Source organism: Prionailurus viverrinus, chromosome C1 (genome assembly GCF_022837055.1).
Source record: "Prionailurus viverrinus isolate Anna chromosome C1, UM_Priviv_1.0, whole genome shotgun sequence".
Classification (NCBI taxonomy): domain Eukaryota; kingdom Metazoa; phylum Chordata; class Mammalia; order Carnivora; family Felidae; genus Prionailurus; species Prionailurus viverrinus.
Genome location: NC_062568.1, coordinates 210,167,481 through 210,183,641, shown reverse-complemented (window position 1 = coordinate 210,183,641; position 16,161 = coordinate 210,167,481). Strand labels below are relative to the sequence as shown.

The following is a 16,161-nucleotide window of genomic DNA, read 5'->3' as shown; positions in this document are numbered from 1 at the left end:
TGAGTTCGAGCCCCGCGTCGGGCTCTGGGCTGATGGCTCAGAGCCTGGAGCCTGTTTCTGATTCTGTGTCTCCCTCTCTCTCTGCCCCTCCCCCGTTCATGCTCTCTCTCTGTCTCAAAAATAAATAAACGTTAAAAAAAAAATTATAAAAAAATAAAAAGAAAGATAAAAAAAGTAAACATTAAAAAAAAAGAGAGGGATTCATTAAAAAAACAAACAGGACAATGTCAAAAGCACTATACTCACGGCAGAAGCACAAAAAGCTTCACACTGTATGGATCCAATCTATGACATTTTGAAAAAGGCGAAAATATAGGCAGTGGAAACAGAGCAGTGGTTGCCAGGGCCTGGGAGACCACACAAAGACCAAGAGGCAATTTCTGGACACGATGGAAATGTTCTAGGTCTTGACTGTGATGGTGGTTCCAAAGAGCGCTGCTCGAGATAAAATACACAAAGCCAAAACTGACTGGGGAAGAAACCGAGGATTCCACACTCATAGCAGGACATTTTAACACTTTCTTAGCACCTGATAGAAATCTGCCCAAATCCGTGAAGTCCTAGAACTTCTGATTTCTGGCGAATGTTGTCAACCCCCCTGACCCACGGGTATTTAAAGAATGCTGCATCCAACTACAGCAGAATACACGTTCTCTTCGAGTGCACATGATCACCAAGGTCAATTACATGGTGGGGCATGAAACAAGTCTCCATATATTTAAAATGACTGGAACCATACAGAATATTCTCTGACCAGAACATTCTCTGACCAAAATAAGATTAAACTGAAATCACTAATCGGATATACAGAAAAACCCAAATATTTAGAAATTAAGCAATACATTTCTAAAAGTAAAATTAGAAAACAGTTTGAACTGAATGATAACGATACAGCATATCCAAATTTGTGGCATGGAGCAAAGCAGTGTGTGAAGCCTCAAAAGTTTATATGAGAAAAGAAGGAAGATGTCAGATTAGTAACGTAAGGCTGGGCTTTAAAAAGCTGGAAAAAGCAGCAATGTGAAACCAAAATACGTAGAAAAAATAATAACGAATAAAGAAATAGAAGACAGATAAACAATAGAGAATATTAACAAAGCCAAAGCTGGTTCTTTGAAAGTTAAATGCCCCGGCCAGACTGGTTACAAAAAAGGTAGAAAGAACACAAATTACCAACGTGAGGAATGAAGGCTCATCTACGGAGAACTACAGACATTAAAAGGATAAGGGCATATTATGAGCAACTTCATGCTAAGAAATTCACCGGCTGAATTCACCGACAAATTCTGAAAAACACAGTGACAAAGCTGACATGAGATGAAAGAGAAAACTGGAAAAGCCCCAGATTTATTAAAGGTACTGAATCCATTCTCAGAAACCTCCCTACAAAGGTTCCCTACAAAGAACCTTCAGTCTCTGCTCATTCCTCTAGTGAATTCTAGGAAACCTAAGGAATAAAGCATTCTTACACAAGCCCTCCCGGAAAACAGAGGAAGAAGGAACACTTCCTAAGTGAAGTGTGACACTTCCTAAGTAAAGTGAAGGAACACTTCATTTTATCAGGCTGCCATAACTCATCCTAAAACCTGAGAAACACATAACAGAAAAAGAAAATTACCATCAGTGTCCCTTAACATAGATACAGCGGTGCCTGGGTGGCTCAGGTCACGATCTTGCGATTTGTGGGTTCGAGCTCTGCATTGGGCTCTGGGCTGACAGCTCAGAGCCTGGAGCCTGCTTCGGATTCTGTGTCTCCCTCTCTCTCTGCCCACCCCCCCGCTCCCCCCCCCTCCCCGGCTCACACTCTTTGTCTCAAAAATAAATAAACATTAAAAAAAACTTACAAAAAAAAAAACATAGAAAAATCCTTAGTAAGATATTAGTAAACCAAATCAAGCAATATATAAAAAGTATTATATCGTGATCATTATGATATCATTATGATATCAAGAATTTTCCTCAGGAATGTAAGGTTGGTTTAACATTCAAAAATTATTGTCATTCACCAAATAAACAGAACATAAGAGAAGAGTTAGCAAAGTCAGATCACATGTTATTGCTGAACTCCAGGGCCTTCTGGAAAACTTTGGTTTATACAACAATACAGTCTGGACATTTCAGCCTGCTGACACGGGGAACTCAGCTGAAACAAAATGAAAATGTTTCTTTCCGAGAGGCAGAGCGGCACTCTTGGGATGAGAATTCAGATTGTGTCATGTAATACCTGCATGGGACACATGTTTAAAAACAGAAACGGAATCAGAGAACTGTCTCGTCAGCGGTCCCAATTTGAGAATAAAATTCTGTCAGCTCTCTGTGTGCTCTTTATTAAGTCTCAGGGGGCCTCAGATCGCTGAGAGGAGAGAGGCCCGACGCGGCTCTGATACTGGTGGCCCGCTGTGGCTCTCCTCTCCCACACCGCGATGAGGTATATGATCTGCTTCCTGTCTGTCTGTCTCTCTCTTGCAGAGTTTCTCTCGAGTGCCAGGCTGTGTTCTAGGCTCTAGGAGTACCGTACAGAATACAACAAAGTTAAAGAGGTCCTGATGAGGGCCGGCGAGGTGGACGGCTGATCAGAGGGAGGTGGTGCAGTGGAGGACAGACAGGGTTAAACGGAAAAGGTCTGCCTGGGGCAAAGTGAGGGGTACAGCTCTTACAGGGTGATGAGGGATGGTTTTGCCCAGGTGACCTCTGGGCAGAGCCCCGAGGGAATCAAAGGATCCAGCCGTGCTGGCATCTGGGGACCAAGGAAGAGCAACTCACAGTCTGGTTGCAGGAGTGGGCTTGCTGTTCTCTGGAGCGGCGCGGGGACCAGGGCGGCTGGAGTGGAGAAGGGGTATATGGGAGAGGAGGGGTCAGCAGGAAGTGAGGGCCTGATCACGGAGAGTCCTGAAGGACTCTAGCTTTGGCCAGGGATTGAGGGAATCACTGACGGTTTGAGCAGCGAGTGACAGACACTGACCTACATGCTCTGCCCGTGTGGAGAGCAGGGTCACCAGGGGGTGAAGGACGTGGGCCAGGAGGACAGAGCAATAACTCAGACACGAGACAGTGGGAGCAGAGAGCATGTGAGGAACGGCCCCACTCAGGAGATGCTTCCCGAGGACAGCCCAGGTGGGTTTTGAGATACATTAACTTTGGAGTGTGGGGAAAAAGAGCGGCCAAGGCCAACTCCAAGGTTTCGCACAGAACACCTCGAAGGCTGGGGCTCTCACGACCGGCACAGGGAGGCTCTGGGCAGAGCAGCTTTGGAAGCATCGAGAGTCGAGACAGGATGTCCGGGGGATGCGAGCAGTGATCTGGGATATAGGGGCTGCGGGTGTGGGGGAGGGCCAGGCTGGGGCTGCAAACATGAGCTGTCAGTGCAGGAAGGTATGCGGCCACCTGCGGAGGGAGTCTGCACAGACGGAGCCTGGGGTCCCCCCCCCCCCCCCCCCCCCCGCCGACGCTGCCATTTAGCAGCAGCCAGCCGGTCAGGTGACCGAGGCGGCAGGGAGAGGCTGGAAGGAGCGCCACCGGAGCAGCGGTGAAGGGTGTGGGCAGGCGGCAGTGCTCCGGTACCGAGGGAGACGCGGTGCCGCATCCGCTGATGGCGACCCTGTACGTGTCACACGTGTGACCTGTCGACGAGTGGGCGGGTGGGGCCAGCACGGGGGCCTCCGGGGAGGGAGAGATGCAGGCGGGCCACGGAGCACGTGGACGGTCCCTGACCACAGACTCAGACCCTGAGCGACTCCCTGACGTTTGCTTACCCGCCCGAGACAGAAGCAACCGTCTCTCTAAGAACATAATCACAAAGCAAAGTCTCTTTCATCCTTAAGGTGGGTGAAGCCCAGGTGAGTTACAAGTTGCCAGATAAGCCTGGGCCAGAAAGATCCAGTTCAACTTACTTGACTTTGAGAGACACGCCCTGAGGGACTCCCACGCTGACAGCCGCGCCCAGGACGCTGTGCCTGGAGATTTTCCTCTCCGCTCCGTACTCCACCACCGTCCCGAAGAAGCCGGCCCTGCAGGGAGCATGCGGCCTGAGCAAGTCGGGCCCCTCGAGGCCACCCCACCCCCTCCTGTCCTTCCCTCTCGCCTTCCCCACCCCCACCCGGAGGGGATCACGAGTGACACCCAGGGGCGCAGTTCTTCCACGAGACTCAAGTTCCTCAGGGCGGGGACCGCGGGATGGTCATGTCCGGCCCGCCATTTGGAAGCCCCCGTACCAGGCCTGCTTCCGGTCAGCCAGGCCAGGACTTACTTCAGGGATCCTTTCACGCGAGTCTGATCATCATCCTGGAATTTGTGCTGATAGCTGATCAGTGCAAAGGAGTGAGGAATTCCCAGCTGGGAAGACACAGGGAGAGAAGGCAGGGCTAGCGGCCGCGACTCTGCGGGAAGGTGGGTATTGTGCGCACACCGGCCGCGGAGCTCCCTTCCCGGGCAGCCTCTCAGGCAGGGGCCGCGGTCTGAGTGTGATTTATTAGAGGCCAATATTTAAAAGCTGGGCAGTTCACTTAAAAACCCAGTTTCCCGACTTCTCACGGAAAGAAAACGTTCTGCGACCAGGAGCCTGCATTCTTACACGGCAGCAGGTGGTGAGCGCTGAGGGGGGGCGGGTCCTCTCACACCCTGTGCCCCTGCCCACCACAGTGGCATCTGAGTGCATAACTCTGCTGCTCTGGGGGGTCGCTTCCTAACCTGTGCTCTCTCTCACCCTGATTCTGTGGGCTTCTCCTACTAGAAGATGTGAAAAGGGCATTTTGCTTTAGGGTAACTGGAACACAGTTACCCTGGGAGCCTGAGAACAACAACAGCATTTCGACACTGAGTGCGTGTGAACAGAACTTGCCCCCCAGGGCCCCCACGGGTGCTCAGATCCGGGTGAGGGACGTAAGGGACACACGAGGGGGCGGCTCTGTCCTCACCTGCAGGGCCACTGTGAAGTGGCTGGTTTTGGTGTCCCGGACGATGCTAGTGTTCATGGCCGACTGGATACCCCACCGCCACTGCAGGTAGCCCACAGTGTTCTTGTCCAGGTTCCGGGCCAGGACGGTGGTAAGGCCAGGCCGGATCCCACGGGAGGAGAACTGCAGAGCACAGTTTGTCGTCACAAAGCTGGGGGGACACACAGATCGAAAGGGTCCTGGATGACACACCTGGTTCTCAGCCGTTCTTGGTCCCTTCCTCTCTGCCAGGCTAAGACCCTGCTCACCCTCCCGTCCATGAATCCCCGAGCCAGTGGCCCAAAGGAAAGCAGGACACTGAGCCTGTCCTTGAGAGAGAGAGAGAGCGAGAAGACGCCTTGCTGTAATCTTCCTAGTAACCCTCCCTGCTGATGTGTACTGCCCGCCCCATCCTATGCTGTCTGTAACTGCAGCCAAAGAGTCCCCTGAATGTCCGCGTTCTGAAAACCAGTGGGTCTAATCTGACTGCAACTGAGAATCATGTCAGGGCGGGAGCAGGGGAAGCGGAGGCCGGGGCGGGCGGGCAGGTCCCACAGCTGGCTACACACTGGAATCACCTGGCCAATCTAAAAAGTACTGATGGTCAGCTCCCATGCCCCAGGGAGCTGATTTACAGGCCTGGAGTGTTTTTAAAGCTTGCCAAGTGATTCTAATGTGCAGCAAAGTTAGAGGACCCCTTACCCAGAGACCACCCCAGACCAATGAGGTCAGAGTTTTGGGGTGGGGGACCAGGCATCAGTGTATTTTTTCCAAGACTGCCCATGTGACTCCTGTGTCCACCCATGGCCGTGCACATGAGAAGCCAGTACAGGAAACGACTTGCCCTGAAAGGCCTCGGAAGTTGGTTTCCAAAGGAGTCAGCCCCATCTTCTGGTTAAAAAAAGGTATTTCATTTCAAAAACAAAGGAATTCACACTTTACCCAAAGCATTAAAAGGTGAGCAAACAGCCGTTCGACTCAGTAAACAGCCCAGTATCTACCAGATTGCCAAAGTCTCTTTCCTAAGCTTGCAAGGCGTCACTGTTGCATTAAGTAATAATAAACGTGACAGCTGTGATCACAGTGTTCTTGCAAACTTTCAGTAACCGCTCATGCCCAAATGAATTAAGAACCTACTCCTCCTCTCTACAGGGCCCCTAATCCAAACTTTCCCTGGCTTCTCTCAAGTCACACCAGGTGACAGCTGTGTTATTCTGCTTCAGCCACAGCGGGGTCAGGGGAGGCAAACGGGGAGGAGACAGACTAAAGCCTAAAACAGTGACAATTAAAAGAATCAAACTGTAGGGGTGCCTGGGTGGCTCAGTCGGTTAAGCGTCCAACTTCGGCTCAGATCACGATCTCATGGTTCGTGAGTTCGAACCCCACGTCGGGCTCTGTGCTGCTAGCTCGAGGCCTGGAGCCTGGTCTGTGTCTCCCTCTCTCTCTGCCCCTACCCGGCTCATGCTCTGTTTCTCTCAAAAATAAATAAATGTTTTAAAAAAATTAAAAAAAAAAAAATAGAAGAATCAAACTGTAAAGACTGAGATTCCTGTTTAATTAAAGTAATACGATTTAGTATTTTTATCCAGCACGTCCTACACAGAGAGACCAATTCGAGACAGAGAACGGCCAGGCAGGCAGGCAGGCAGGCAGGCACTGGGAGATGGAAAATACTCCACAGGCCGTCTGCCTTTTCGGGGCTGATTCTACACCCCAAACCAACCTTCTGATCGCTAGTCTGGACTGCAAATAGCCCGACCCTAGGATCAGGGCACCCTGAAGAGCAGACACTGCATCAACGCCCTGGTATCCCTGTCTACACATTTGCATTCTCAAGTCTCATAAACTACTGGGCACTATGATGAAATTTAGTTTCCAAACCTGTAACGGCTGGTAACCAGCCAGCCCTAGCCCCCCTCCCTGGCGACCACTCACTCTGAGGCTCAACCAGAATGAGATGGCCAACAGATTTCCCTCAGTGAAGTGTCTCCTAAGTGCGTCTGATGACCTGGGTGCTTGATAAAAGTACAGATTCCTAGGCCTCTCAGAGGACCTGACTGGTGTGAAGGGTGGGGGCAGGAATCTGTGCTCTGGGTTGGCATCAGGGGTGACAGAATTATGCAGACAAGCTTAGGACGGGTCTTCCCCTGAAGAACCTGGTGGGTGTGCAGATAGACACCCGACTGCAAGTAAAAACCTTGCTTTGCAAACACAGACTATCTATCTCAGGGCTCCTTTAAAAAAATTTTTTTTTAATGTTTAGTTTTTGACAAAGAGAGACAGAGTGAGCGGGGGAGGGGCAGACAGAGAGGGAGACACAGAATCCCAAGCAGGATCCAGGCTCTGAGCTGTCACCACAGGGCCCGATGTGGGGTTCAAACTCACGAACCGTTAAATCATGACTTGAGTGGAAGTCGGATGCTTAACTGACTGAGCCATCCAGGCGCCCCTATCTCAGGGCTCCTTTAACTGTTTTCTCCTCCAGAAGAAAGAGGTTTTATTTCACCTTCCACCCAATTCTTTTATCTGAGCTCACACAGGTGGGAAATAAGGACATCTCTGTGGTTCTAGAAGGGGAGTGATGTACAGTTCTACGAGTGGGCCTTAAAGTGCCAGCATGTGCACATCTCACTGACTGCCAGGCAGTCTCACAAGTGCTCAGTGTTTTGTTCTGAGACAGTGAGACAGAGTGAGAGAGACAGAGACAGGGAGAGAGAATCTTAAGCACACTCAGTGCAGAGCCCAATGAGGGGCTTGATCTTACGACCCTGAAATTAAGACCGGAGCTGAAATCAAGAGTCTGATGCATAACCAACTGAGCCACCGAGACGCCCTCTCACTGTTTAATAAAGACCCTTTTCAGAACTTGAAACATTCTCAGGACAAAGAAACGATCCCCACAAGTTCATAAATATTTCAGGCCACTGGCCAACTTCCCCATGAATATGCTTTCCCTCCAGTCTCTCTCTCCCGGTCCTCAGTGCCCCTGGTGCGTAGGCAGGGGCCTCATCCCCACAGAGGAGGAAACCTCGGAGCATGGAGTGTTAGCCTGGCCCGGATGGGGACGAGCAGCAGACGACCCCTCCCCGCGCCGGCCAACCCAGAGCTCTCTGCAACAGGTACCCTGCCTTGGTCCCACGCCAGGGCCACAGGGTCTGCCCCCCGGTGACTTTGTATGACAGAAAAGCGAAGTCCGGATGACCTTGGCAAAAAGAACACACAGGTTCTAGTCTCCTAATCCACAAGGACCAACAAAGAGGATTTCTCTCTTTATATTTACCATCTTGGTGTGAGATTACGGAACAGCTTCAGACCAAATAAAGGTCCCTGCAGATCCCCTGCTCCAAATTCTAACTGTTCAAAAGAGAAAAAGAGAAGGTGTTAGTGTTTTCTCTCACAGCAGCAACCCAGGTCTCAGGTAAGCACCTCTGGTTATAATTCCTTTTCATTCACTGCCATCGGCCTTTGCCAGGGCTCTAAGAGTAGGAGCTGGAAGACTCTTAACACCTCTTCCTCACCTTTGCCAAATGGAGGACTGTTTCCACAGATCCAAAGGAGGCACGTTTCAGAAAGGAGCCCCTCTAATGAAAACGCTGCAGGCCTCTGCTGGTCACAAGGGGAGACTGGCTCCCTGTGGCCCTCACGGCCATCTGCACAGCTGCCCACGGCGGTCGGATGCGGGGGAGCCCCCACCCCTTGCGTTCCCGGTCTGCTCTGCTTCACTGCCTGAGGGTCTCCTGGGTGACTGGAGAGAGCCCTCAGGTGTCTGGAGCTAAGTCATCAGTGGTCCCTCACTCAGCCCTGGAGGTCCAGCCGATTCTGGCTGCCTCATTTACTTGTCTGGGTGACTTTCAAGGCAACTCTTCAGTGTTCATTTGGCACAGCTCAATGTGCTCAGCAAAGCTGGCTGTTAAATGACCGCCAATCAGTGGAGCAGAGCATGGACACAGCACCTGCCTTCTGAACTGGGCAGGGGGCGGGAAGACCCTACAGGTTTCTGCCAGAAGGGAACAGAGATGCTGAGTTTCTCGAGGCTGGATTTCTGTAAGGTGGCATCTCAAGGGAGATCTTGCTGCTCTGTCCTACCTCTGAGCTGTCCAGCAGACAGAGGATTCCTTCTCAGGCACGAGACAGACTTTTCTCTTGGGGACAGTCAACTCATGCAAGTTTGACATCCACCTTTTATACAATGATGAAACCAACCCAGGTCTTTTTGAGGGTTGGCATTTAGAGTATACATGTTCAGAAATAAGACTTTGCAGTGGACAACATGATCCCGCCAGTCAACATTCTTACCTCTCCCCATCCCTTTGCGGAAGTGACTCGTCTAAGTGCGAAGTTAATGGAACCCCCTCCATTTCCATTCTGGGTTGAGAGGCTTCCGGAGAGGATGGCTGTGTCTGTAGCTGTCAAGGGTGCCTAGGAAGTGAGATTTGCTGGTAACGAATGAATCAAAGCACTAGGAAGCACAAGGACGGCAGCCTAATGAATACGCTATATCTGCCTGGCCAAAGGTGCAAGTGACCTACAGCTCAAGTGTACAGGGATGCACGGTATGACCTCAGCTGGTTCACTTCTCTCCCACTTTGCCATCTGAACTGCACGTGGCCACCGAGGTAATGTTTTACAAAAGTGTTAATGGGCAAATTAGAAATAAAACCAGGGAAAGACAGGGCTACATCCTGGTTCCCGGTGTACCGATGGCATCAGACTGCACAGTGACTGCCTCATGTGTCTCTCCTCCCATCGTGGGATGTCTGCACCTCTCCAGGTCTTGCTCACCACCGGCACCATGGAAAGGACTGAATCCAGGGCTGTACTAACCCTGGAAGCTCCACCAGAGGGGCCGGTTTCCCAGAGTTAGGACTTCATGTGATGCACTTGAGGATAAACATAGGAGTTGAGGGGGCAGAGAGACCTACTGTTACCCTCAGCAGACTGGCCCACCAGTGCCACATCCAAATCGTGGGTAGAAAGACGACATTTTAGTGACCCTGGGTTTAGCTGAATATTGCGTTTTCTGCACACAATAGAGTGTGCGTTAAAACTAAAACTGGTTCTTGGAATCCCATGGAGGTCTGTTTTCTCGCCCCGAATCATCCTGAATTTGGCCGCTACTTCTTTTAGACTGCTCGCATTTCTGCTGGGGGAGCCCTACGACCTTGGAAGCTAAGCGTCCCCTGGCACTCATGTTGCTAACACGTCAGCAAAGCAGTAACAAACAAGGTTGTGCCTGGAACTCTCTCTCTCTCTCTCTTTTTTTAAGTGGCTAATTACATCCTTTCATAAATAAAGATGAGAAAAACCACAGCTGCGCAGTACGTTGTGCCTCGTTAACCTGAGCCTCACTGCACTGGGGGGCGGGATGGGAGTGGGGGGAGTCTGGGCTTTACCTCAATGGACTGGGATATGTGCATCTTGTTAATTTCAATCTGCGGAAAGCCACTTCCGGACACATCTTCGTACTCTTCCTCGTAGCGATCAAAAAGGTCAGTGGCATCGATGCCAACACTGATGGTCCCCTGGGGCAGAAAAACAAGCAGTCAGCAGCAGGGGTGGTATTTGTGGAACGAAAGACAATCTACGCTTTGGCACCCGGCGGTTCACTGAGTGTGGGCAGGACTCCACCAGGAGGCCCGCAGAGCATGAATGTCACAGTTCACACCAACCAGCAGCACAGCTCCACCGAATGCGAGGGTCAGAAAAAGGAAAACAGTCTACACAATTTGATTTTTAGAGCCCAAACAGGACCCACTTCATGGCTCTAATTTTAGATCATCTCTAGATTTAACCCATGGATGCAGAAACCTAGACATAAGCCACGTGGACCGAGCATGTTCATGTTTGAGTCTAGACACTCTTAAATCATACAACTACCTCAAAACTCTTTAAAACTTAAAAATAACTTCAGAGATGGGGTGCCTGTGGGGCTCAGTCACTTAAGCGTCTGACTCTTGGTTTCGGCTCAGGTCATGATCTCACGGTTTGTGAGTTTGGGTCCCATGTTGGGCTCTGTGCTGACAGCCTGCTTGGGATGTTCTCTCTCAAAATAAATAAACTAAAAAAAAAAAAAAAAAAAAAAAAAAAAAAAAGTGCACACAAAATCAATTGTGGACAAACGGGAGATTGAAAAACTCTTCCCACCTTCTAAATCAGGTTTTGTTTTGTTTTGTTTTTCCAGAGCTAGAGAGAGTGAACAGGGGAGGGGCAGAGGAAGGGAGAGAAAGAGAAAGAGAATCCCAAGCAGGCTCCGTGATCAGTGTAGAGCCTCATGCGAGGCTCCATCCCACGACCCCTGGGATCATGACCTGAGATGGAATCAAGAGCCAGATGCTTAACCACTGAACCACCCAGGTGCCCTTCACTTTCTAAAATTAATCTGAGAATTAAGTTATGAGAAGTGGAACACCATATTCTCTCAAGTAATGTGAAGCTAAAATTTGCTGACTGATATAAAATGCTCCACACTCAGAAAATCAATGTTTATTATTTTATTGTCATAAGATTTTTCAAATGGGCATATTTCTTAATCCCACATATAAATATCTGACCATGCACACGTTTTTATTCAGTTCCCTGCAGCCCATTAAAAAAAAAAAAAAACTGTTTTGAGGTTTTCTTTAAAAAAATGTTTATTTATTTTGAGACAGAGGGTGCGAGCAGGGTAGGAGCAGAGAGAGAGAGAGAGAGAGAGAGGGAGAGAGACACAAAGACAGAGACAGACACACAATCCCAAGCAGGCTCTGCACCATCAGCACAGAGCCCAATACAGGGCTCGAACTCCTAAACCGTGAGATCACGACCACGACCGGAGCCAAAGGCAGGTGCTCAACCGTCTGAGCCACCCAGGCGCCCCCCCCCCACCCCCCGCCACTGAGGTTTCATTTACATATAATAACATAAACTGCACCCGCCCAAAGTGCGTAGCTCAGTGAGTTCTGACAGACATATAGACTCGCAAAACCACCTCCACAATCACGACCCAGAACACCTACCACCCCCGAAATAGCGTGGGAGCATGTGTTTCTGTCCCTGAGAAGGGGACATGCGAACAAAGGCGGGAGAGGGGAACGAGGGAGGACGACGCTGGAGCACTAACAGCACAAGGCTTGGGAGGAGCTGGGGTTGCTGCCTGTGGCTGATCTGTGGACATCACGGGGAGGGAGCGGGGAGATCCAGGAGACGACCAGCCGAATCCTGCAGCTTTGCTGGTTTGGCAGTTATCCCAGATTTTCACGTTTACATAACGTACTACCATCACCATCACTAGTATTCTCCTCGTCAGTGGTTGACTTAAACTAAGAAGCCAGACTGGGTTTGGTGGACAGGCCTTCACTCTCCACTCCTGACATCTGCCACAGTCCCCTCTAGGGGCGTGTGGGGTGCACGGTGCGCTCCCCGTCTCAGTGTGGGTGTGAGCCGTAGGAGACACAGGCAGGTGGCTTGTGCCTTGGCCCGGGACATGCGTGAAGCTGCGGTCAGCCGTGTGCCTGGACAGCGGCAGGTGCATGTGAACACGGGCGGAGACAGGCGGCCAGTCCTGCGGTCCTGCTACGTGGAGAATTTATCAAAAAAGAAAGTATCACCTCCCGCAAAATAACAAAACCCCTGCATATTTACATCAGATGGCAGCCTGAATACTCTCGCCAGTGTTTTCCTCCTACTGAGTGGTATAATCAGGCGGTGGCATACTTTCAGTGAAGGGCCACGGTGACTATTTTAGGTGTTGTGGATCCTACGGTCACTGTTGTAGAGGAGAACAGCCCACACCCAGCTGACCCCGGCTGTGCTCCGGTTCCAGTAAAACTCTCTTCATTCACCTTGAAATCTGAATTTCATACATTTTTCATGTCTCAAAATATAACTTTTTCTTTTGATTTTTTTTGATCATAAAAAATATAAAAACCATTCCTAGTTCATAAGTCACTTAAAACTGGGCAACTCCTGATTCGGTAAATACGCAGGGGTTTTGTTGTTTTGGGGGGGGATAATTCTTTCTTGACAAATTCTTCAGGCAGCAATAAAATTAAACATAGTGTATATTTAACAACAAAAACAAGCACTCAATTTCCATTTTCTCAGTAAGTCGATGAATTTGTAACTTGTATGAAATGTTTTTCAACATCGACCATCCATCCATAGTGCTAACTCAGACCACATGAAAATTAAGTCTAAACTCCAGTGTCTCCTTTAATAGTTAGTTCATTGTTCTTTAAAGACCATGCCCAGAAGTGAAGGGTAGCAGCAGCAGGGATTTAGAGATTTCACTATTTTTCCATTCTAAGGTTTGTAATGCACACATGAAAGATAAAGCCATAGCTGTATGTGTGTTCGTTCTAGTAGCAAAAGAACCTCTCAGCTGCTAATGATGCCACTTTTATGTGAGTGTTAACCAGATGCTTCAAATAGAAAATCAGTTAGTTAATAATTGTTTGATTAGAATTATAAATGTACAATGCTGTGAATTATAAGAAATGTATATTTGGTCATCTGAATGACTAAATGTATTATTGGTCTTCATCCACAAGGTTCCAGGCTCACAGCTCCAGAAACCCTAGAAATTTCTGGTGACGAGGGCGATAAAAGTGTCTTCTATTATGTTAATGAAGGCGACTTGTGGTCTCCACCCAAGGGGGGGGGGGGGGAAGCCAGAGGCTGAATCAGCCAATGGCCAATGACTTAGGTCAGTCTGACTACGCAATGAGGCCTCCATAAAAATCCAAAAGGACTGGGTTCTGAGAGCTTCGGGTTGGTGAACACAGCGGAGGTACAGGGAGAGTAGGGTGTCTGGAGAAGGCACAGAAGCCCCCGTACCCATTCCCCAGACCCTGCTCTGGCTGCTGATTTGTAAACTGAAGTGTTTTCCTGAGTTCTGCAAGCCCCTCTAGAGAATTAAAAGAACCCAAGGGGGCGGGTGTTGGAATCTGCAGCCCTCAGTCATAGGCCTTGGGCTCGGGACTGGCATCTGAAGTCGGGGGTGGGAGCAGTGTTGGAGGACTGAACCCCTAACCTGTGCAATCTGATGCCGTCTCCAGGTAGACGGTGTCAGAATGGAGTTGGATTCTCGGACGCCCTGTCGCTGTCCAAGATTTGCTGGTTGTGTGCTGCCCTCATCCTCGGTGTGGGAATTGGGGGAACTCTATGAGAAAATGTTACTGTAAACTCCAGTCAGAATGTTCCACTATGAATGTAAAATTTTGTTTTTGTGGTGACACTCAAATACCAGTTTTGGTAAAGTACAGCGTTACAGTACAAGTATCTTATTGAATCAAGAGACCTATGGAGTAGAAACAGTCTTGGATTAGTTACAATGCACACAGATGCATAACCGTGTCAAAACCTGGGTAGCTCAGTCGGTTAGGCCTCTGACTCTTGATTTCAGCTCAGATCAGGATCTTGAGGTTGGGGAGTTCGAGCCCCGTGTTGGGCTCTGAGCTGACAGCAGGGAGCCTGCTTGGGATATTCTCTCTCTCATTCTGTCCTCCGCTGCTCGTGCTCTCCCTCTTCTCTCTCAAAATACATAAACAAACTTAAAAAATAAAATAAAATAAAACAGACAAAAAAAAAAAGCTGTGATAGTCTACTTATGGAAAAAAAGCTAAAGTTGTCAAAATGTACAAATATTTTTGTGTATGCAGAGTACCAGCAATTTTTTTTTTGTGAAGCTGATTCTGAACACAAAAAAATGTGGCGTGCCAGTGCATTAAAAATTGAATATTAGGAATGTCTGAGTCTTTAAAGGACTCCTTTTTAAAATGGCACAATAAACCCTGTAGCTTTTAAAATATTTAAGAAATTGCAATCACTGGAATTAAGCACGTAACTCTGAAATTGAGTTCCTGAGGAAGGACAGACTGCATAAGAGAGCCCCAACAGTTTTTTTCATTTAGAAATTCCATAATGGTATTTTGGAATATCTCAATTTTTGGTAAGAATCGTTGGGTGGAGCTGTCATCTTTAATTAGTTAAATTTATCTTCTATCCTGGAATGGAACGAAAAGGCCTTGCCTGCAGCTTTGTGGCTGGCATGTAAATTTGATGAAGCAGTCAAAAGATCATAAATAAAGACAGTTTATACAAAAAAAAAAAATGTGTCAAAGAAAAATATTCCAAATGGAGGCAAAAAGACAATATCTATGAAAATACTTGGGCCAAAATATATGCTCCACAAGGTAGAAATTTAGAATTTAGACTATTTTCTTCTCAATTAAGAATACTATAGTATACAGAGAAGAATCAAATATGTTAAAAATTTCAAATTTACTAAATACAAGTGTAGAAGATGGTAGGCAATGTCATGAAAGAAAAAAAAAAACCACTAAAGGTACATTCTTCGGAAAAACAGTGGTGCCACAGTGAGGGAGTAAGAATCCAAAGAAGGCCTCCCAGTGGGTCCTGCCTGCTGGCATGTGACCCTTGCACAGAGCCCTCTCCTTGATTCTGCACAGGACTGCGACTTGCTTTTGTCCAACAGAGTGCAGTGGGTGTGAAGGTGTCGCCTTCAGAGCTAGGTCACAGGAAGACTCGAAGCTTCTTTCAGGCCTTTGGAGGTGCTTTCTGGGGAAGCTCACTAACACAGGACAATCTATGTCCCCTGAGACTGCTATGCCGTGAGGAAGCCCAAGCCAGCCGGGGTTAGGGGGAGAAGAAGCAGAGCCACCTGGGAGGCACAAGAGTGCAAACGTCATCTTCAATGTGACCCAGCTGCCACTGGACTTCACCCATATGAGGAGACCCCCCCAGGGAGAACCATCCAGCTGAGTCTGGTCAACCACAGGACCAGGAGAGAAAACCCAATTGTTCACGCGAGCCACTAAGTTTTGGTGTGATTGGTTATGCACTGATACATAACCAGAATGCAGACTATCAGAGACAAACACAGCTGATATACGTATGTGAATGTGTGCCAAAAATGATTCTGCTTCTGCTACTTTTATTTATTTTTTTAAGTAGGCTCGACATCCAACGTGGGGCTTGAACTCACGATCCTGAAATCAAGAGTCGCATGCTCTACCAGCTGAGCCAGCCAGGCGCCCCGCTTCTGCCACTTTCATGTTCACATAATCAATATAATTTTTAAAATCTGCTTTAATATACACAGGTATGTGTTTTTTTACAGGAAATATTTTATTTTTGAAAATAGGTTTTAAATAAACCATTTCATAGTTTCTCCAATATAATAAAATCAGTGTTGATCAATAAACATTTCAAAAAGCTGTAAAATTTTAAT

The 16,161-nt window shown here is 48.4% G+C and overlaps 1 protein-coding gene across 1 annotated transcript in view; it reads right to left on the bottom strand.

Annotated features, from left to right (window-relative positions):
• DNAJC11 (DnaJ heat shock protein family (Hsp40) member C11) overlaps positions 1 to 16,161 on the bottom strand; it is a 69,381-nt gene that overhangs the window by 7,126 nt on the left and 46,094 nt on the right. The window contains exons 5-10 of the mRNA XM_047873556.1: positions 10,325 to 10,453; positions 9,228 to 9,350; positions 8,212 to 8,285; positions 4,914 to 5,103; positions 4,247 to 4,332; positions 3,891 to 4,007 (exon numbers count right to left, since the gene is read on the bottom strand). Of these exons, the coding sequence (XP_047729512.1) occupies positions 3,891 to 4,007; positions 4,247 to 4,332; positions 4,914 to 5,103; positions 8,212 to 8,285; positions 9,228 to 9,350; positions 10,325 to 10,453 (719 nt within the window). The remainder of the gene's footprint in view (positions 1 to 3,890; positions 4,008 to 4,246; positions 4,333 to 4,913; positions 5,104 to 8,211; positions 8,286 to 9,227; positions 9,351 to 10,324; positions 10,454 to 16,161) is intronic.